This window comes from Rhopilema esculentum, chromosome 14, assembly GCF_057945365.1.
Source record: "Rhopilema esculentum isolate cy_ngs chromosome 14, ASM5794536v1, whole genome shotgun sequence".
Classification (NCBI taxonomy): domain Eukaryota; kingdom Metazoa; phylum Cnidaria; class Scyphozoa; order Rhizostomeae; family Rhizostomatidae; genus Rhopilema; species Rhopilema esculentum.
The window spans coordinates 6,473,375-6,495,841 of NC_142828.1; the positions used below are offsets into that span (position 1 = coordinate 6,473,375).

At 33.6% G+C, this 22,467-nt stretch overlaps 1 protein-coding gene across 3 annotated transcripts in view; it reads right to left on the reverse strand.

Moving 5' to 3' along the window:
- The window catches only part of LOC135696544 (uncharacterized), a 52,973-nt gene that overhangs the window by 4,753 nt on the left and 25,753 nt on the right, over window positions 1–22,467 (reverse strand). For 2 of the 3 annotated variants that reach the window (XM_065215964.2, XM_065215966.2), the window contains exons 14-25: window positions 20,377–20,598; window positions 18,489–18,566; window positions 16,388–16,503; window positions 15,573–15,618; window positions 13,259–13,339; window positions 12,117–12,209; window positions 10,718–10,825; window positions 8,746–8,898; window positions 7,920–8,045; window positions 6,012–6,195; window positions 5,328–5,429; window positions 1,779–1,872 (exon numbers count right to left, since the gene is read on the reverse strand). In XM_065215964.2, coding sequence (XP_065072036.2) covers window positions 1,779–1,872; window positions 5,328–5,429; window positions 6,012–6,195; window positions 7,920–8,045; window positions 8,746–8,898; window positions 10,718–10,825; window positions 12,117–12,209; window positions 13,259–13,339; window positions 15,573–15,618; window positions 16,388–16,503; window positions 18,489–18,566; window positions 20,377–20,598 — 1,403 coding nt within the window. The remainder of the gene's footprint in view (window positions 1–1,778; window positions 1,873–5,327; window positions 5,430–6,011; window positions 6,196–7,919; window positions 8,046–8,745; window positions 8,899–10,717; window positions 10,826–12,116; window positions 12,210–13,258; window positions 13,340–15,572; window positions 15,619–16,387; window positions 16,504–18,488; window positions 18,567–20,376; window positions 20,599–22,467) is intronic. The other variant, XM_065215967.2, reaches the window with a different exon arrangement.

The window sequence follows — 22,467 nt, forward strand, 5'->3', positions numbered from 1 at the left end:
ATCTTCCGTCTGACTGAATGACAGGAGAATGAATTCGTATCCACGTGAACCAATACAGCGCGCTAATGGACTCTTATCCCCTTAGAAAAATCACAACTCTATATTTCATGTTGGTTTTTTATCCTTTGAAATTAACTTTCATTATTGACATCTGTTTAATAGGACAAACCAAATTGGTTCGAGAAATCTTACGAACAAATGGGTAAATTGAGAACCAAGCAAAAATCCTTGTATACTCTACAAACTTAACGTCTATCGTTTGAAAAGACCACAAAAGTGTGTTTACCATTTAAAATGATCCTGAAAATCTTCCTGCCCTTTAAGTCAATGCTGAGGCTTTCTGGGCATTTACTGATGACCACATGTTTTAGACGTCATGCCTAATAACGCACAGTGTAGGGTTTTTTCATTTCAATCGGCGTTTTTTTGTAAAAAGCTGAAAAATGCTGTATTTTAGCTGATGCATTTTGAAGATTACCGTTGCAAATTTCAGTAACAAGAAAACGCGATAAAATTAAAAGAATATTTATAACATCGCAAAATATTCTCAATTTACCATGTCAAACTATTCCTTTAACGCCTCTTATATCATGCCAAATATCTATAACACTGCCCTCAAATTGATTTCTGTGCTAACGTACAAGTATCAAAAATGAACATTGATGACAATAAAATTGAGTATAACTAAGAGTAGGCCCTCTGCCCTACATCCCGTAGTTACGATTCTGAAAACCCCTCAATATCTAAACTAGGCTATAGAAGTATATATGTCTAGATAAATGTCATGAAAATGTCATCTGATTAAAAACTTTTGTCTGTCGTCCGATGATTTGAAAAACAGGATCCGAGCCGGTTACAAAAGAGGTCCAGGTGGAATGAAGATCTACTGTAAATCTTTAAGAGAGATAATTTAGATGTTACGAAATAGCGAAGTTAACACTTGTCATTTTGAATGCAAGAAAAATTTATTGGTTTACATTTTGGTCAATGTGGACTTAAAAGAGGCTTAAAGGAAAGTATGATGATGATGGATCTGAGATTATGTGGAACAATGTTTAAAATTTGAAAGTATGGTTCTAAATAAGAAAAAGATTACAGGGTGGTTTATTGCTATTTGAACAAAGTGTCACTTAAGCATTTCACAGTCAACATACGAGGGCCCATCAAAACTTGACAGACAATGGACATTGTTTCTCGTGCAAAATGTTTGGTCTTTGTGGAAACTAGCAATAGAAACTTCAGCGTGTTCAATGATATGACGAAGTACTCATAAAATACACATACTTTGACAAAGAAACCAAGCTCAGGATTCTGCACTAGGTCTATTCAATTTTTGTTGTTGATGTTAGTGCTAAAGGGTTCTCGAAAGTTCCTTTAATACTAAATGGGCACTAAACTGATAGAAGATCCAGAAAAAAGATAAACTACCACATCAACCGGAAGAGTTTTGATACAAAGATCGAGACATTTCTGTTGTCTGTTCCATTTCAAGTAGCAACCCGACTGCATGTCAAGAACAAGTTGTCAAAACCCGATTTGACAACAGACATCGGTTTATGATAATACAGCCACTTTCCAGACAAGATAATACGGCCTAATATAGCTGTAAAAACATTTCAAGTTCCAATTAAATCACTTAAAACATATAATAGAAATAGCAACCAATGATACGGATAATACTATTTATATTACGTATCATATATACATCATTAGTTCTTACTTAAATCATTATGATGTTATTCTTCTAAAAAATTGAGGTATTGAAACTTGACACTAACCTCCCCATTTCCATTCCAAGGGCTTTTATCTTTGACAAAGTCATAAAACCGAAATAATTCTTGGGTTGCTTGAATCTCCATCTCTGTTCATTGTCTAAAGACGAAATAAAACGTGCATTGATTTGTAAAGATGTTCTATATTAGGAAAGAATGTACATAGGTTAGAAGGTTGGGGATCATAACTGGGTTCTGAGCCTTATGATGGCGCAAAACTGATGCATTATCTCAACACTAATTCTAACTACTATCGTCCGGCATGGTTTCTGGTTTTCCTATCAACATAAACCTGTCGTTTATATTTGATCTTACATTCAATGAGGTTTTAACGAGTGCTCACGTAATGAAACCTTAGAGTTCTATTATAATCATAAATATTTTTATGATATTTAGGTCATGCTTTCATAAAGTCTTTGTTACGATGTTCATTCAATTCATTGCCATTTAGAAACAAACAAGGAAGGTGGAAATTCTCTTTTACCTAAGCAAACCGTTTCAGAAGAGCGCAAAAAATAATTCAACCGTTTATTGGCGGTACAGAACTTGAAAATAACTTTGAAAAAAGCAAACATTTTATAACATATTGGCTATAACATATAGCCAATATGTTATAAAATGTTTGTTTTTTTCAAAGCCATTTAGAAATGATTTAAAGATTCATTTCAAGTAACTTTCACGCAAAAGCATATTCGGGCATTACTCTTGATATTGGATTGCACGTCACGGCCAACAAGAAGTAAGCTGCAAGAGAGTTCTAGAACGACAGGTAATAATATTTAAATGAAAAGCAAATGTGGCCTCCCTTAAAAAATCTGTTTTTTAGCACTTAAAAAGCAAACGCTTAACTTACAAATAAAAAGTCTGAGCAAATAAATCAATATCAACGGTTGCATTGATCTTTTAGTACGAATGTTTTCTCAAGCGAACTTTAAGCTTATGTTATCCATTCTGACATTGCTGTAAAGATTCTATCTTGTGGTAAACGCCAAACATTTTTATTTTGGTTTTCAAACAAACATAATGATTAAGTTTTTGAAAATCCGTACAATTTGACTAGAGTAAATGAGCTGAAATCTTTGGTTTACAAGGTTAACCAAGATGTCAAAGTTAGGGATCTAATAAACGTTTAGTAGTTTATCAACGAATCACTGGAACACATCTGTCTAGTTGTTTTGCATAACGTCAAAACAATTGCAGGAATAGAAGTGGGTGTGTACCATAAATTTGCAAAACTTGTAATTCATAAAAAATAGTATAATGGAAATTTTATTTAAAGAAAATCTTTTAATAAATGTTGTTTCTTTTTTTGTTTCTTGCAATTTTCAGTTTGATTGGCAACGTTTCCAATATTTCATATAATCTGTTAATTATGTCTCAACAAAGGTTTATTTTTTAACTTAAATAAGACTAATACAATCGATGCTATCAGTAAAAAATGTTAATGGCAACCTGCAAATGACAAGACCGGTTAAAACAAACGAGCTTATAACCCTTAAATAACTTTGAAGTGCAGTTTATAAAATTTGAAAATCATTCGATGTTCAATAAATGAAGTTTTTTCAACTTTTTTCATATTCTGCTGTAAATAAGTAAAATTAAAATAAAATATTTTGTTGTTTTCAGTCTTTTTCAGTTGTTCTCGGTCGTTATCAGTTGTTTTCAGTTGTTTTCAGTTGTTTTCAGTCGGTTTCAGTCGTTTTCAGCCCAGGAGTAAGTTTTCAGTTGGCGTAATTAAGCTGAAAACTTAGAAGATGATTGTGTTTTTACTTTTGCAGCACTCAAAACTATGAACCTATGGCTATTGACGATTTGAGAAACAATCTGTAATCCAACATACTTTGGCTCTTAACCAGTTATATTTTTGGCGTAAATTGCATTAGTCTGACCAGATAAAGGACAGCTATTTGACGACTTTTAAGGAGCAAGGTCTCATCTCCATTTTAATTATGTTCTATATAAAGTGTATTGCATTAGGAGATTCAAAATAACATGTCAAATATAAATGATTGTCTCTAAAACATGATAAGATATCATCAATGGAGCATCATAAATTCCTTTTCATTCAACAACAAATCGTAAGAACAGTTTTTAAAAGGATACGAATGATAACTAACAATTATAAAGAGTTTATTTTAGGGTTACAATTTCCATTAAATATTGGCAAGGACATTGAGCGAAACCCAGAGGTTTTCGGACATCATAAAACAGCAATCAATCTATGCTTATTTTGCTTAACTTCAATAAAGACTTCAGTCCGCTCTTATCTTTTGTTATCATTCCCTTCGTTCAAACCTCCACGGAAACTTATAAAGGAGGTCCGTCTGTTAATTTCTTTGTCACAAGCTATTACAAACTTAACAACACACAAGTGTCCTTGTAGTACATTGAATTCATTGTTGCCAAACCCTGCTAAAAATAAACATGATGCTACAACATAACGTCTTTGATTCTTTTGTTATAAATCACTAAGTAGTAGGAAAATGATTTGTTTGTTAATTACACATTGATCTCCTACAAAGACTTTTATACACATTTTTTTAAAATATATAATTGTGGCAGTTTAACTGTGTAACCATAGAGTGTGCATCAAAAGGTTTTTGAAGTTGAACTAGCGTTTTTATATGTCTTCGAACCTACATATGGAGATAACATTACCCTATAATAACCAAGAGTTATATTCTCAATTTCTTCCTGCCAACCTTGAAAATAAGGTCGTTGTTCTTAGTACTTGTAGATCAAATACTAAGAACTGATCCATCCTCTTTCCTCTTTTTTCTTCCTTCTTTCTTCTTTCTTCTTTCTTCTTTCTTCTTTCTTCTTTCTTCTTTCCTCTTTCCTCTTTCTTCTTTCTTCTTTCTTCTTTTATTTTTCATCTTTCTTCTTTCTCCTTTTATCTTTCTGCTTTCCTTTTTCTACCTTCCCTTTCCCAATCTCTCCTTTTTAAAACTCTGTTCGCCCTACTCCCTCATTTGAGAGTGCGGGAAAATAACCGAACCGAACGAGGCACCAACTCACGATCCCTGACTTTGTACGTCAAGTGCTCTACCGCTGAGCTATCGAGTCGTGCTTTCAAGCCACTACTCAAGGCCGAGCCATTTACCCGCACCGCCCCTCTCTTTTACCGACTACTTCGTTATCCTTTCTCCTTCCTCCCTCATTCTTACTCTCTCATTCTTCCTCTCACCTCCACCGTTTCTATTTCAATCAACTTCGTTCTCATTTTCCTCCCTTCTTCCTCTTTCTCCTTTCTTTTCCCACATCCCTACTTCTTCAACCCTTCATTTTTCTTTCCTGTCTTTTTTATCTCCTGCCTATTCCCTTCCCTAGCCTTCCCACTTCCTTTACTTTCACAGTCATGTGCTCGCGTTTTTTATTGGTCTATTTCGTTAAAAAAATTATATATAACTGCATAACATATTCCTGTGTATTTTTATACTCTGAAGAGCGTAATACGAGAAGAAGCTTCAGTTTGTCTCAAAACGCTTGCCTGTTTCAAACAATTTTTAGATTCCAAAAAACTGTTATAAATCAGACAGAATATAAATTTTATACCTTGCTGTTCTGAAACAAGTTTTTTGTTATCCATCTTCCATTGTTTGATGGCATTTCGTATTCTTGGAGTGTTGTGAATCAAAGCTAAATAGCTTGTTATATCTTTAAAAAATTAAGGAAATTTCTCTTTACAGTTTTGACAATTTGCTGGTTGTTGCTTATGGTAAAAGCTGAACGATGAAAGCTAAGCAGAAAACAAGAACTAAACAAACAAAACTGAAATTCACACATTTCGAGAGCAATGGTAAAAATTACAATGATGTTTCGCTTCTTGGCATATTTACAGACTTAAAGTAAACACGTGAAATTATTTTCAATGTAGAAAAGTTCCTATGATATGGAGTTCAGTATTGACAAGTTTTTGGCGTTGGACCTTTTTATGACATTGTCTCTCCATCTTCGTTTCAATGTAATCATAAGGCAAAAGCTGACGAGAGGAAAATCTTTCCACAAGGGTGCTGCCCAGTTGTATCGAACCAGTCTTGGTCGGAATCGAACTCCAGTTTGCTGCTTCAAAAACCCACACTAATACCACAGAGCCAAACGGCCCAATGAAATGAGCGAGGAATCTCCGAAGGCAACACTGTAGATTTCACCGTAGCCAAGGTAGTTTTTATATGTATATATTTATATATATATATATTTATATATATAACTTACGAATGTAAGGATATAAAAGGATACGTGACACCCGTGATACGTGAATCGTTTCATCATCACCGGGAAAATGTCTTACTGCCTGGCTAAAAAGACGATGCAGCAGCCTTTCTGATGCCAGCGGAACAAGTGAATCCAATGCCTCTACGAATTCTATATCCGTAAAATAGCCTGGCTTTCGGACAGGGCACTGCAGTAACTTAACTTCAAACTAGAAAAAAATTACATTGATTTTAACGACAAAAAATTAACATATAGTGATTGGTGAAGCCACATCTGGGACAAATTAAACAGTCTGTTCAAGAAAGGTCTTTATTGTTGAGAGGTTTTCGTTAAAGAGAGGCATTTGTTGCTGGGAAGCCTGGCTAAAAAAGAGAGTTGTCCGTAGCGGAAAGATGTAGTTCATTGCAAAGAAATGTCCTTCAGTGGAAAGAAGATGCTCGTTTAAGAGAGGTATCCGTAGTGGAAAGAAGATGTTCATTGTAAAGAATTGTCCGTAGTGGAAAGAAGGTGTTTTTTGAAGAGAGTTGTCCGTAGTGGAAAAATGTAGTTAATTGCAAAGAAGTGTCCGCCGTGGAAAGAAGATCCTCGTTGAAGAGAGGTCTCCGTAGTGGAAAGAAGATGTTCATTGTAAAGAATTGTCCGCAGTGGAAAGAAGATGCTCGTTTAAGAAAGGTGTCCGTAGTGGAAAGAAGATGTTCACTGTAAAAAAGCGTCTATAGTGGCAAGAAGATGTTCGTTGAAGAGAAATGTCCGTAGTGGAAAGATGATGTTCATTGTAAAAAAGTGTCGGTAGTGGGATGAAGATGTTTGTTGAAAAGAGGTGTCCGTTATAGAAAGAAGATGCTTGTTGTGGAGAGGTGATCGTTGGGAAAGTAATAAATTTGTTGAAGAGAGGAATCCGAATAAAAGGTAGAGGTTCGTTGTAGAGAGGTGTCCGTTGGGAAAAGAAAATGTTGGTTGAAGTGAGGTGTCCATTGTAGAAAGAAGATGCTTGTTGTGGAGAAGTGTTCGATGGGAAAGTAATAAATTTGTTGAAGAGAGGTATCCGAGTGGAAGGTAGACGTTCGTTGCAGAGAAGTGTCCATTGTGGTCATAAGAATCTTTCGCTATTGAATATTCTCAGTAGCTAATACTTGTAGGACGGTAAAGGGCAGATTTTAAAGACAAATAAAATAGCCCTAACATGTTGAAAACTTCTGCCAAAAAATCTCTCTTAACTTTCTTTTAATCAATTAATTTTCTCTTAATTAATTTTCTTAGTTTTCCTCTGAGACGAGTTATTCTAAGAACAGTTTCCGCATACTTTTCAGTGGTTACTTTCTTAGAAAAGTTTTTACGTAAAGATAACATAAACAATTTCCATTATAACAAATTGATAAAGCTTGTTGTGTCATTTTATGCAATGTTAAAAAACCAATGTTAGAAACTGGCTTTGGTCATTTGATAGATCACAGGAAGACAAGTTGATTATAAAAACAATCAAATGTCCAGATCATAATAAAATCGAATCGTAACTTGACATTAAGCTGATAGTAACTTACCTAATCATTTAAAAATAGATTTGCCATTAATTCGGCTCTCCAATCAACAAACATAATTAAGTTTAACATACTTAACTTTCTGATAAATCCAACTTGTCATTTTGTAAACCTAGGTTTTTATTAAAACTAAATCTGTGTATGCTACGAGCTCATTGCTTTAACACACATCAAAGCGCAAAACTTTTCGGATGACTAAAAGATTAATAAACTCCAACAGTAAGGTACCTATCAAACTTAAGTCGGAGATGCCTTGATTTGCTCTCAACAAACTTTGCTTTGGATCCTCATGTTCCTTTAACTCAATTTTCCAAGAAGCTGTAAAGATTCGCAGCTTATGAATACCACGAAAATCAAGCCAACTATCGAGTTCTTAAATTTCTATGCAACCTACCTCCATAAATCTTGGTTCCCTTCCATTTAAAATTACGTACAACAAGTATTGGAAAACAAGGCCAGATGAAACTTTGTTTTCGCTGAATGATGTATAACCCATTCTCAATTGTTCAAAATCGTCTTCCTAAAATTAAAGCTGGTATGTTAACTCAAAAGCCAAAGAAGGAATAAATATTCAAATAGTCTGTATGGCGAGAGTATGTAAACAGCAAACAATAACTGGTCGACGCGAAAGCTCAATCTGTATGTTTTGGAGTCCGCCAAATTCTTTTTAGCCAAAGAGCGAAAAATTGTACACAAAAGACATGCTCTTGAAACTATCAACAATAGCAGCTTAATATGTTATGATTAATTCGTCTAATTAACGCCACAATTACTCGAAAAGACTGTAAAAGGGAAAAATGATTCGCATATCTTGTAGATAGTTATAAATATATTTTCAAGAAGCGAACAATTAGATAATTTTGTGGCTAATTTTTTTAATGACGACCTTTAACCCAGCTCTTAAACACAGATCAGACTATTGTGCAAAATAAGTACAAATTAAATAGGAAGACAAATTTGAAATAACCTTCAGACATTCTTGAAATATATGTATTGAGTTAAAAATCATAAACAAGAGACGAAACGAATTATCATGTATGATATATCAGTATTTAATGGTTTAGAGTAATGCAGAAATTTTGCAGAAGAAATTGCAGCATAAACATGTCCATGCTGGGTTTTTTTATCTTTTTCCTTCTCCTCGCCACTGAAAAGTCCTTAAAAATAATCTGTTTGAAACAAGCAAAACAGAAAAAAGCGGCATTTGAAAATTTCAGCACCTGTAAGAATGGATAAACTATAGCAGCAAAGCTTGAGAAATCCTGCATTTGGATCCATTCAAAGGAACTGATGAACTCCGCCATCAGAAGAACGTAGCGAAATACTGCAGCATCAACCGTGCCATCAAGGCAGGCAGCGAAGAGATGGATTTGCTGAAGAACAGAACCAAAAACACTCGAGTTACATATAGAAACAATATTGGCTTTGATGAAAGAACAGGATGGTTCTAAGTTGCAACTCAATGTTACCTGAGTCCCGGGTCATGAACTTCAATATATCCTTCCGCTCGCAGGAAGTCTCGTCTTTCGGTTTTGCCCTAGGGCCTCCGAAATCTCTTGGCAACCCTGGTTGCAATGTATAAAGCGTGACAGTCGGAGTTCTAGATAGGAACCATCCTGTTCTATACACCAAGACATGTACAGATCTGCCTATATGGCATTAAGTGCAATAAGACAGAGAAGCTATCCAGTAAACTAGAAATAGCTCTTGCTAGTACTGCCCGCAAACAATTAGTTCCTTGATAATGATTGTTTTGAAAATGTAGGTCAGGATATTCGAAGAAGACACCATCTTGGGTTTTCACAATTCTATAAAAACAGCTGCTCTAGTTGAAGCTAAACTATTCTTTTTATCAAGAATTTTTGGTTTTCAGTTTGCCTTTGATTTAAGTCCAACGCCCTTTTGAAAATCATGAAGTTTTTCGAGGGTTTGACATTTATTTTTCGATAACCACGACAATCATAACTTTTGCTCGTACGGTCTCGAGTTTTTGGGAGAAAAGTGTGGCATTCGACTGGTTTTGATTCCCAAAACTTCGAATCAAAACTTCCATCCATTGCGGAGAACCGAGCTGTGATGCAGCACCGTTTTCGTGCCAAAAAACCGAAGGCCTTTAACAGAGTCTTGGCAGAGCAACGCTCCGAAGATAATTCCCTTCCGCACAAAGAGGTGGCGGTTAACGACCTCCTCGACAAAGCCGATTGATTGACAATGAAATTGATTGACAGTTGTCATGGCAGCAGAAAAGTGACAAAATCTGCTGAAAAAGTGCTGACAACATGAACTGAAGCTTCCATATGCTACTTATACGCGGGGCAGACTATAAGCCCTTCACTCGCGCGCTATCGCGCGCGAGTTGCGGGCAATTACATTAACATTTATTGATATAGCAATATTGGATGTATTGAAGATTGAAGCATGGTAAACTTCAGGCTTCCTGTTTTACGTCCTACAAAAGCGTTCAACTGCAGTGAAGAGTGGAACTATGCTACTTTGATATTTAATTGATTCCTCCTAAACGTGTGTTGCATTCACTGAATAGAAATCTTATTTTTGTTGTTGTAATCGTACCATCATGAAGTTTCGTAATTTGTTTGATTTAGTGACTGTACAATCTTGAAATTTGTCACAAAAATTGGTTTTGATTATAATAAAATAAAATAAAATAAAATAAAATAAAATAAAATAAAATAAAATAAAATAAAATAAAATAAAATAAAATAAAATAAAATAAAATAAAATAAAATAAAATAAAATAAAATAAAATAAAATAAAATAAAATAAAATAAAATAAAATAAAATAAAATAAAATAAAATAAAATAAAATAAATAAAATAAAATAAATAAAATAATAAAATAAAATAAAATAAAATAAAATAAAATAAAATAAAATAAAATAAAATAAAATAAAATAAAATAAAATAAAATAAAATAAATAAAATACAATACAATACAATACAATACAATACAATACAATACAATACAATAAAATACAATACAATACAATACAATACAATACAATACTATAGATCTGATATAATATTGGCCAACGTCCAAGTAAAAAAAACGAAGAATGCGTATTACCCTGAAAATAACACCGAACATTTAAGATCATATTTACCTCAATGAGAAAGAAAAAATAATTTAGATGTTCCATGCATTCATGGAAGTCTAAAAATTTATAACTGCTACCTTGTTAGTTGCAGCGTATTTTCCCACGGCTGTCAGAATATCATAAAATACAATGAAAATCACATCTTCCAGGATGAAGCGATCTTGCAAAAATTTGTAGAACGATTCCTAAAAATTGCAAATTTACAGTAACATTCAATTGAGAAAATTTTTTAATTCGTTGGACTGATCATTGACTACTGCATACTACGTACCGAACTTCATATCGGCACCGAAATTTACAAACGACTAAACTTGTTTGATTGGTAGGTACCCAATCAATATGAATGGACGGAAGCAGCACTTTCACCAAATGGAGACCTTTCATTTGACTTTTAAGCTTTTAATGAAACGTTGCCAGTCCACGGCATTTTAAAATATACATGCACCTTTCCGGACCACTTTTTTTCCTTGATTTTATCAAGCTCAGGACTTAATTCAGTTTTGAAGCAAATCATCAGTGCCCAGGGCGCTAACATTGAAATTAGACCAATGTTCCTTTTCTTCGGATCCTGAGTTAAAATTGCCAAAATAGTCATCGACATACCAAAAATACACCGTTAATTTGTGATTTTATCAAGTTTTGAAAGCCGATTGAAAAAGCTAGCTTGCGCCGGGCGTGAATTTTCCGTTTACTCTCTCTGAGACTGAAAAATTTGTTCTTAATCACGAATTTCAGTATCGTCGTCCCCTAGTAGAATCAACAAAATTTGAAATTTTGCACATTTAACTTGCCGGGCATGAGACTGTTTCGTACGAGGAGGTAAACCGCCTAAAAGCCAGACAGAGAGCGATTTTGTGACCCTGCAATCAACCTTGGAGACTCGTTCATATGCGTAAGGAACCTTACGTTCCAACCAATAGGTCTTTATCACAAAACCTGACAAAAGGTCTTGACTCCAGTCAACCTGGGAGACTTTCACATGCATAAGAAACCTTACGTTCTAAGCAACAGATCTTTATGACAAAACAAGCAACTGCTTTCAACACTTGGCTTAATAAGGACATTTTGACAATTATTCTGTCCTTATCAAGGCACTACTATGCTCTAAACGCAAATTTGGACAACAGTATGACTAGACTATTCATGACTAGGACAACAATAGGATTTTAACTAGGGTCATAGTTATTCATACAAAATTACATGTCCATAGTTCACCAAAAGCAAGAAAAGAATCGCAGAAAGGTGAGACTTATTTCATTATTGGAACAATATTTAATTTTTAGCATTTGACATTTGGTAATAAAGTCAGAATCCACTATCGTTCACTGAATAAATCATTACCCGAATAACTTGCTGGTAAAAATTCGAGAAAATTATACCAATAGTCGTTATGGATCCACTTTGATTTTATTGCTAGAAAATCCATGTAATGCATCTTGAAAAACGTATTGGTTCTAGAATCAATTTAGCACTTACCAAAATAGAGATTGGGTTTTCTTCCATTGGCTGGTATTCATCTTGCCATATCATTAGCGCATAAAACTGGTTCACAATTGACAAAATATATTCCTATCATAGAATAAAACCAGGCTATAAATATACCTGTGATAACATAAGGCATGGTATCCGAGGAAAGTTGCAACAGCCTTTGTACACGCATAGTAGGTTCTAAATGAGAATTATTCTTTGGCACACGCAACAAATACATATGATCTGCCTTTGTGGTTCTAATAAACAGTAGCAAAGATTCTACAACAGGTAATTTTTGTTTTGTTTCCTTTTTCTAAAAGGACATTTTAGTCACTTTTAAAACCCTTGACATGATGATTATCGTCTTAATTTTAGGCTAGGAAACTTTGTTATGTTTATTGAAGAAGAACTGCTTTAAGTGAATATAGCCTTGTTTCGAGAATTAATAGACAAGTTCATATCAGAAAGAAGAAAAGAAGAACAAGTGATTTTGCAAGGTTTGCGGTCTGACACGAACGGCCACATATCAGGACGCTGATAGCTGTTTATGTCCAGAGTGTTGCCAAACCTTATAACGCGTACAGTCCACACTCGATCAGTTTTGACTCTCCGACGATCGCAATGACTGCAGAGAAGGTTACATGATTTTAACAGACGATCTCATCGATCAGAGTCAGGAAAACATGACGGGCCGGTGGCCACGGGACGGAGAAAGGTTGTAGAAACAAAGAGAAATTGAGAAAAATTTGGAAACTTGAGGAAGTTGAAAAGAAACCACATTGCCTTTTGCCGTTCAAAATACTGTCAGAAAAATAAAATAACTATAAAGCTTCTTCATTTAATATTAATGTATTTGCAGAACTGCTTTGCACTGTAAAAGTTTGGTATTAACTTTCTATAATTTACATATCTAAATTATAACACGCATTATAACTGATATAAGCATGAAACTTTACAATATGAAAACAAGCAGCAACTTTTTGACAATGAAACTTTTTGAACTTTTTGAAATAAAGTGAAGAGACTTGCCATAAAAAGCTTTCCTTCAAAAGGAGCCTGAATAGCAGTGAAGCCACGAGTAGAGAACCAGGCTACGTATTAATCTTACATAAATAAAGCACAAATTCAATGATAGAGACAAACACCACCTCTGTTAGGGATCTGTAAACTTTTCTTTCCACCGACGTTCTGAGATAATAGTCTTCCCAGATAAACTTCAATCTTGGCAGCTGAAGATAATGAACAGAATTCATTTATTAACAAAATTAGGCAAAACCTTAAGCGGCTGGTTTACTTCAAGAAGAAATTAAAGGCATTTTCAGTCTTATCTAAAACGAATATAATATTCAGTGGAATTAAAAAGTTCTAATGAAAGTTGAACAAATATATCAAGATATTAGCTTAGCGCGAGTATAGGATTATTTTGAGAACGTAACTGCCGGGAGCAGAAATTACTGCATAAAGACAGAAATAAAAGGATTACTTCACAACAAAATTCAAATAAGCTTAATTCAAATAATAGCAGTTTCTCTTCAACAAAGGCGAGATCCGACAATATTCCGAGTCTGGTACATCTTGGTTATTAGTTTGGCCCTCTCCATCGCTCTGGCTTGCCAAAAATTGTCTAAATCTAGTCACACAATTTATGAACATGCAAAGATGCATAATCAATCCAATGCACTTAATTTGACATTTCCTTATAATAGTAATAATTATAATAATAATTCTTATTATAATTGGGACAATGATTCTTATTCGAGATTCGACTAAAATTCGACTAAAATCTTCGACTCATAAGTAGAGATTGAAAGGGGAAAAGATTTGGAAAATTTGTTTCTTAAATGGTCAACCATATAAAACTTTTTCCCAATACCATTCTGATTTCATAGCCAATCTTAACTGCAACCCATTTTCACCCATAGGATTTCGATCAAATCGTAGTTCCGTTGCTTACATCAAATGACACGCTGTTTGAATTTTTCTATAACATTTTTAACCATTCCCGTAGAGGCTAGATTCATTGAAAACGCAACACATTTTTTAGGAAAATAGATTGACTTTTGTTTCCGAAATATCTAAACTTTTTAAAGCCCAGCAGAGTTAGCGATGACGAATATTGGTACTAGCCGTCCAATTAAGTATTATTTGCTCGAAAAAAAAACACCACAACCTTTATAAAAAACTGATTAGTTGGCCTAGAACACCGAAAATGAAATGCCAGCTTAAATTCATTTTAAAAGTATTCATATGACAAAAATACGTCTACAATAAAAAGAATATGCTTCTTGCATTGTCTTCGACTGCCTAGGTTGACAATCTGCCAAGACAAAAATTGTTTCCTGAAAAACACACTAAGTATCCCAAAATCCCAAAAAACCCACAATCATAGATTAGTGTTAAAACCCAGTCAACTAACCAGCCACACGTAAGTTGATGTCATTTGCCATTGTCTGAATCTCGTATTATCAATAGATTCATATTATATTGACGTATATTTTTGTCTTGCATTAATAATTACTACATTATCACTTTAGAACGATAAGATTAAACTTCATATACGTAATAAACAGACATTTGATTAAAAGCAAAAAAATACTCCGAAGCAATCGAGATTAAAGAGCCCAGCCATCAGAATTCCTAAGGTAATTATTCATTATTGATTCACCCTTGAGCAAAAATGATTTCTAGCTCCTCTCGTTACGATTAATTGCATAAAATAAACAATTCTTCAGATCAGTTAAATCCACTTCAATGGAAAATTTACTTTCAAAATGGCAGGTGTCTGTATATATAAGCTCATTTTCCTTTTTTGTTTATTCTTAAAATGTTTTATCGTTCAATACCTTTTCCATCTTTTGTAACTAAAGTCTATTCAAAGGCGAATGTTTTTGGTGAGATTAATAGATACAATGCTCACAAATATCTCCATTACATATCTCATATTTACAGTTTGGAAAATTGCCGAAATATATCCCCACTTGAAGGTATTATGATTCCATTTAGTATTCAAAATAAGCTTCCTGCTCAAATGAGACCTCCTTTTTCTAATCAATCGAAATGCCCTTAGGATATTGATCTTGGCGTGAGTCCATAAACTCCAGAGTTTGAAATACAAATGAGAAATTTCCGTTTTGAGCCTAAAAATAGAGTTTTTTTTAAAACTGAAGCAAAAAATTATTTGAAAATTTTTCATAACCTACGGGTTTTTTTTAAATAAGTACTGCTTGCATTTACAACGAAAAATCGCCCTTCTTGGCTTAAAAAAGAAATTTAATCCTTTCAAAATGTGTAACTAAAAAAATTTAAAAAATTCATTCGTTGCCATTTCTAATTTTGATCAAAGCTCACCTAAACGAAATCTTATTCAGGAACCATTCAAAGGTATTGTGAAAATTTCAAAAGCCTGTTTACCTCGAAAAAGTACCATGCTTACAATGTGTGAGTAATTTAAAACAAACGTACCACATTGTTTTCACTAACAGTAAGCTTCTTCGCTTGGGACTTTTTTCTGCAAAAAAATATCTGTGTACATCATCAAGAAAAGAATTTATTATAAAAATGAATATCTCAACGAACTAGATTTTTATTCACATTTTCAATATTACGTTTCATCTTTCCATTTCTTAATAGTGAAATTCCGAAGACTGCTAGCCATTCACGGTAAACTTTTATTTTCGTCAGCGTTCACCCCTTTCTTTATTGCATAAAATCTATTACATACCCAAATTTAGTTTTGATAGATGATTTAAATTTGTTTTTATTATTTATAACAGAATAATGTTTGGTATATGAAAGAAGAGCTGCTAATGTAGCAGAGAAGGCTAAAAGAGAGAGAGCCAAGAGGCCAAGAGGATTACACTGCAAAATGGATTCCAGCTACTAATGGCCTAACTTCTGAAACAATAGTATAATACTACCAACCTCCTAGAGATCTTAATATGGCCTTATCGCCTTAATATGAGTGCACTCTTGGTAAATTGAGACTCAAAAGTTTGGTAAATCGATTAAACGTTGATTACCTCTATTAGGCAATACATATAAAATTGCAAATAATGCATATAAAATTGACAGAAAATTATCAAACTAGCAGTTTTTTTCGTTCAATTGTCCAAAAGGAAGGATCAGAAAAAAATGACAAAAAACCACAACTACCAAGGGCTTTATATAATTAACTGGTGTGAATTTCATAAAAAAGACTCGTTCACTTATGGCTTAAAACTAATTGATTGCATTTACTGATGGTTTATCTTCTGAAATAATACTACGACCCCACCAACCTTCTCATCTTTCTAGAGATTTTTATTCTTGGCCTTACAACCTTGATATGAGTGCAGTTTTTAGGCAATGAAAATATTCTTTCCCTGTCTGTTACAGCATGAGGACAAATAAGTGTCTAGAATAGAAAAAGAATCGGAAATGGTATTGTGCTTTTCTAAATATATATCGCTAAAGCTTTTGAAATAAGTTAAACATAATCATGTAGCAAGAAAAGCCCTATCAAAATGTGTCTTAAATTGACCTCCAACGAAGATAAAATATCGGGGATCCCACGAAATAAGCTTAATAATAGGCTATTTACAGATTTTGGTTCAGTAGATCCTGGATTAGGACCTGAATAGCATTGATGAGTATAAATATTCAATACTTAGACTATGTCTACCATTGGGATTACGGGGGAACAAAGCTCCTTCCCAGACAAATATTTGTCTCGATATGAGTTTTTTGATAACCTTCCTACACTGAACTATGATAGATAATCTGACCAAATACGCGTACCGACTACAAAACCTGAGGCGTAGAGACAATAATCTGACGCAGATAACTTTATATTGTGAAAGCCTGCTAATAAAAAATAAAATAAATATAATGATAATATGGGTAATTATCGAAGTGAAAACAGTGTGCTGAAACATGAATCTTATAACTGTGATAAAAATTGAGCCTGAAGGAGACCTATGACATTTCTATGACATTTTTAACAATACGTATCATGTTACCCATCTTTGATTCTTGCTACTGCAAATTCATTTATGTACAGTCGTACCCCTGTGCATGTCTCTGGATTTTGGACGATTTTAGCAATACTAGCACTTTTTAAATATAATTTAAAATGCTTTTTATGAAAATATTTGGGAGTTTTTTATTTAAAACTCCAGTGCATAGTTATAAAATTTTTAACTTATTGAACGTTTTCATATCATTAGTCCTACGTGTGACGATTTAACGTCGATTTGATGACTAGAAGAGTTGAGATGAGTTTGACCGTTATTTTTCTAGAAGACTGGAAGAAGAAACGTGGCAATAAAATGAATGAATTTAGGAAGATATCAATAATAGTTATAAATTAAATGAAACCAATTTTAGATTTAGCATGACCAAAAGCATTTTTAACCCTTTTGACCCAAACGCTTCCAAAATTGCTTCTGGATGTAAATTGTTTTTATTGAAAAGAAAGCGTAGTAAAATTAGGAAAAGAACGAAATCTGAATAACAACGATAGCAATCAATATAGCAATCAATCAATGTAAAAACTTGGTCAGCTTGCATAGAAGCTGCTATCACTCTGAATCCTGTTAAAATTAAAATTCTAAACAAAAGAAAATATATATCACATTACAGGTTCAAGTTTAAAAATCCAAAAAATAAAAATTAAAAAGCTAAAAACCAAAGTTTTCTTCCTTCTATTCCTTGGATGCTTTTGTGAGCAGGGTTCAGTGGTCTATAACTAGTATGTCTTAAAGCTAAAAAATAACTACAAAATAGATCAAAATATCAAATTTACTCAGAAATAACAATTTTTTTGATCAAATCTGAGGGTGCCATTGCAACTGAAATCTCAGCCGACATCTACCTTGGAAAAGCCGCTTAACAGAAAGCCTATCAGTTTTTTTTTGTTTTTTACTTCATTTTTCATTTTGCTTTTTATAATATTGAATAAAAAGAATAAAAAACTTAGTCCAAGCGGCTGAAACATGAGAAATTTTACTATGATTCTAGATTATTTGATCTAGACTTTCTGTTAGTATTTATTCAAAAAAATCATGAAAATAGACATCCAGGTAGTGAAAGTTGCTGGGGTTTAATTAGTGTTTATGATTTATTTTTAAAACAACAGGAAAACACGTCATATCGCTAAAATTCAGGAAGAATTATTTTGATAGTAGATGTTCACAAACATACCAAAAAATGAAGTGTGCCGAAAAAGAATTGTTGTTAAAATTCTCAATGTTTTGCGATTTTTTGTTCACAGGTGAAATTAGAGAACTGGTTGATCATTTAAACATGCAAATGGCAACATCATATTTTTAGGTTATTTCCAAAACAAAACTTCTATCGTTAAAAATGTAAAAAATGAGGTTATGACGATAAGCTTTTTACCTTCACTCCACAACCATCGCATACACGTGTTTCAGGAATCTCGTAGAAAGTCTTGCCTTCATTGCAGGAGGTGTAAATCTGAAATGAAACAGCTGAAAGTTATGAAGCTAAAGAGGAAGATTTTGTAGCAAGCAACTCCTAATAGTGCCATAGAACGGACAGAACGTTTCTTCACACAATTTCTTCGAGATGGCAAGAGCTTTTGAAAGTAACGTCTGGCCAAAGGATATCACCAAACAATGGAAAGGGCTTCATGTCCCGGTCACTATAGGGCTTCTGTTATTATTATTTTAATTTTGATATTTGACGATGTTAATTTTGATATTGATGCTGTTATTGATATTAGTATAAATATTAACTTTGTCAATGATATTGATGTTAATGATAACATTGATATTCATGTCGATACTGATACGAATATTGAAATTGATCAGGAAATTGATGATGCTGATATTGACATTAGAATAAATTTCAACATTGTTATTGATATTGATGTTGGTAATAATATTGATATCCATGTCGACATCGATAACAATAATGAAATTGATTAGGAAATTGATGTTGTATGTGTAATATTCATACTGATGTTGATATTGTATTGATGTTAATATTGATTTTGATGCTCATGTTGATAAACATTTACATACATTTGATTTGATATTGGTGTTGATATCGATTTTGATAATAATATTGATACTGATCAGAAGCTGTCACAAGCATTGGTGACTGGAGAAATTTTGCTAGCAGAGAGGGAAAGAAAAGAAGGCGGTTGTGGCTTTCATTCGACTGAGATGTTTTTCCGAAAATCCCTAGTATTCTTATGATCGATATTTTTAAAAGTATAAGTACTAAAATAAATAGAAATCTTTCATAAAATTAGTTGAAACTTCTTTAAGTTTTACACAAGCTATAAGAGTACCAATAAATTTAATTCCTTTGCCCAAGTCTGTTTCTGCGTTCAGTAGGCACTGAGAAATATTTTTGCGAAATTTCGCTGCAAAATACTTCACGTGAAAAAATTCCTTTGAATGTTTTTATTTGGAAGCGTGACAAAGGGATATGCACTATGATTGGCTGAAGGATTTCGCAGGCGAAAGCGGAAAAAGTTAAACTCATTTTAAATTTTTTTCGCATAGAAATTCTTCGCCGTCTATCCCAGCAAAAGCTCACTGCGCATGTCTATGACGTATTTCGCGCGAACTTTTTCGCATTTCGCTGATTTATTTTTCACTTGAGATTGGGCTTTAGAAGCATAAAATTAATGACAATGTTTATACTTCATAATTATCTCTAAAAGAAAAACTGTATGCACCAAAAAAATAAAAATTCCAAGGAATTGTCTCAATTGAGGTTAGAGATAAGACTAGAACATCTTCATGTTCAAGAGAAAAATTCATGACATTTATTGCTTTCAACCAAGAAAAAAGAAGGAAAGCAAACTTACCCAGAAAAGCAATCGATGAAAAATTTTAGATATGAATTAACATTACTCTAATTAAACTATAAATGTTATTTGCTCCTCTTTTCAGACTTTGGTTTTTCTTCAGAACTTCTCGTAGTAAAGGAACTGTGGATCATATCCGTAAAAAGATCTATTGAACTAAAGACCTTTGTATAAAACTACAACTCAAGTTTGACCAAGTTGGCGCAGACTTTTAATCACTAGCAGTGCACAGACTTACAGCTTAAAACTTGCCTCTATCATGACCAGAAAAACGTAACAGGGCAACTAATCAAATATTCTATATAAAGCAACTCTGCCAAGAAAGTTGAGCGTGCAGTCCAAGTTTGTCTATGATCTGGATATTGTACCATTTTTTGAGTAGAAGGTTAACTAATAGCTTCGAACATTTAAAGAAGAAAACCTATTAAATAAAGAATGACATACCATGCAGGAATATTTGTTTAGAATGTTCTCGTGTGGGACAAATGGGTCTTCTGTGTTGCCAGTCATTATTTCCACCAAGTCAAGTTCCTCTAATGACGCACTGTTGTCAGCACTAGAGTTTTCTTCTTTGTACTTTTTAGCTTCAACGCGATTGGACTCGTTCTTTTCAATGCGACTCAGTTCAGCTTGAAGGGCCTGTTGATTCTGCAGAAGGAGCTTGACCTACATATACATAAAATACTGCATTTAAACATATATAATATTTTAACCAAATTCCGAACTAGAATTTTCGATACAACAGATTAGCTTTATGAGCAAGGTTTTCAAAGTTTATATCAACTAGCCAAAAAATGAAGGTAATTTTTTTGTTTCTTCGTCCTCTCTGAAAAGAGCAAATAACATAGCGGGATTGGAAAATCTGGCAAAACATTATCAAAATGATAGCATTCGGGGTGTTGGTTGGACTCAAAAATAGCACTTTACAGTCTAATAGGGAAGGCTGACCTCCTTTTTCAAAACATTGATGCAGATTTAATATATAAATGGCTTTGAAAAAAGCAAACATTTGAGTATACTAAAGCTTTTCGTCCGACAATCCAAAGTATACAACGTCAGAACATAGATCGAAAACGCTACGCTAGGAAATATATATACCCAATTGTGGATCGAAAAAGGCCAATCAGAAACGCGAGCACATGACTGTTGAGGTTGACCAATCAGTGCCGCTTGCCTATGGTAGGTCACTGCTTGCCTATGGTAGTGCCACTTACCTATGGCATTTTCGAAAATATTTCAACTGCATTGCAAAGTTACCGTTACGGTAAAATTCCTATGACCTGGAGACAGGATTTCCCTCCTTCAAAAAGATGACACTAAAAGTCTTGATCGAAGCATACAACAGGCTATTGCTATTTGAACAGGATTTCATCAAAAAGGAAAAAAATAAAGAAAACTTTTGCAAAATTTAACTTGGCTCAAAAAATGTAAATCCGTCCTGCTGTACAAAAAACTATCTTCAAGAAATCGATCCCTACTGTTCACCTTCGTCCTACGAAAACCAATCTACCAAAGAAATTGTTCGAAAATCCATACTTCAAGAAATGGAGGGAACTGATCAATTTGGACATAAAGGCGACTTGGACATAACCTAGATAATAGAAAGAAGAACCCCTTGCAACTGATTAGGTGTTTTTTTCATGTTAATCTTATGATACCGTTTGAGTTTTTAAAGAAAGCTGTTTAGTATCTGGCATTTGAGAATCCTTTAAGAAAATTTTAACACAAAGATTAACAAAAAAATTCAAAAACTGGATACTAATCCAGAGCTTAGTTCTATTGAGAAAATGCGTGTTCTTTACACTATTGCAGACAGAAAAATGACAAATTTGACGTCATTCTGGTTTATCAGCTAGCCATACCTACTTCTCCACTAACAATTATTGCAAGGAATTATGAATAATGGTGCTTAAAATACGACTTGCTAGGCGCCTACTTAGTTTCATGGTAGGATTTAAACATCGTTTAATACCAGGTTACATCCTGCTGAGCCAAATATCAGCCCACAAAAAGTGTAACAAAACGCCCAAGGATGAACTGGAAAGCCTTCTTGAATGACTGGCTTAAAAAAGGGCAGATTTATGATATCAGGTTTTTAGCCTTTGGTATTTCTTTGCATTTATGTACGGGAAAATGTTTCAAGTATTTGGTTTCTTTCTACCGTGTTTTGCCTAGACAAAGAACCAGACGGCAACCCTAGATAATGCGATAAATACACTTTGGTAATGAAATTTCAGCCCAAGGTCAGAAAAAATAACCCGTGATAATTAGCCCAGAAGACAATAGAAGATATTTGCTCTTTGCTGTCACCATTTGGTTACCAGTTCCATTTTTAGAGTTTGACATTCACTTTTATTAAGAACACTCGTTGCTCTGGAACAATGAAAAATCAGTTTGAGGTTAGTTTTGTACGGAATTAAACAGGTGCATTTGCAGTCTTGTCTAAATGATACAAATCATAACCAAAAATCAAACTGTTCTAAGTGCATGAAACTGTCTCCTTCACACACAGTGTTTGCAGTTTCGTTTCGATAA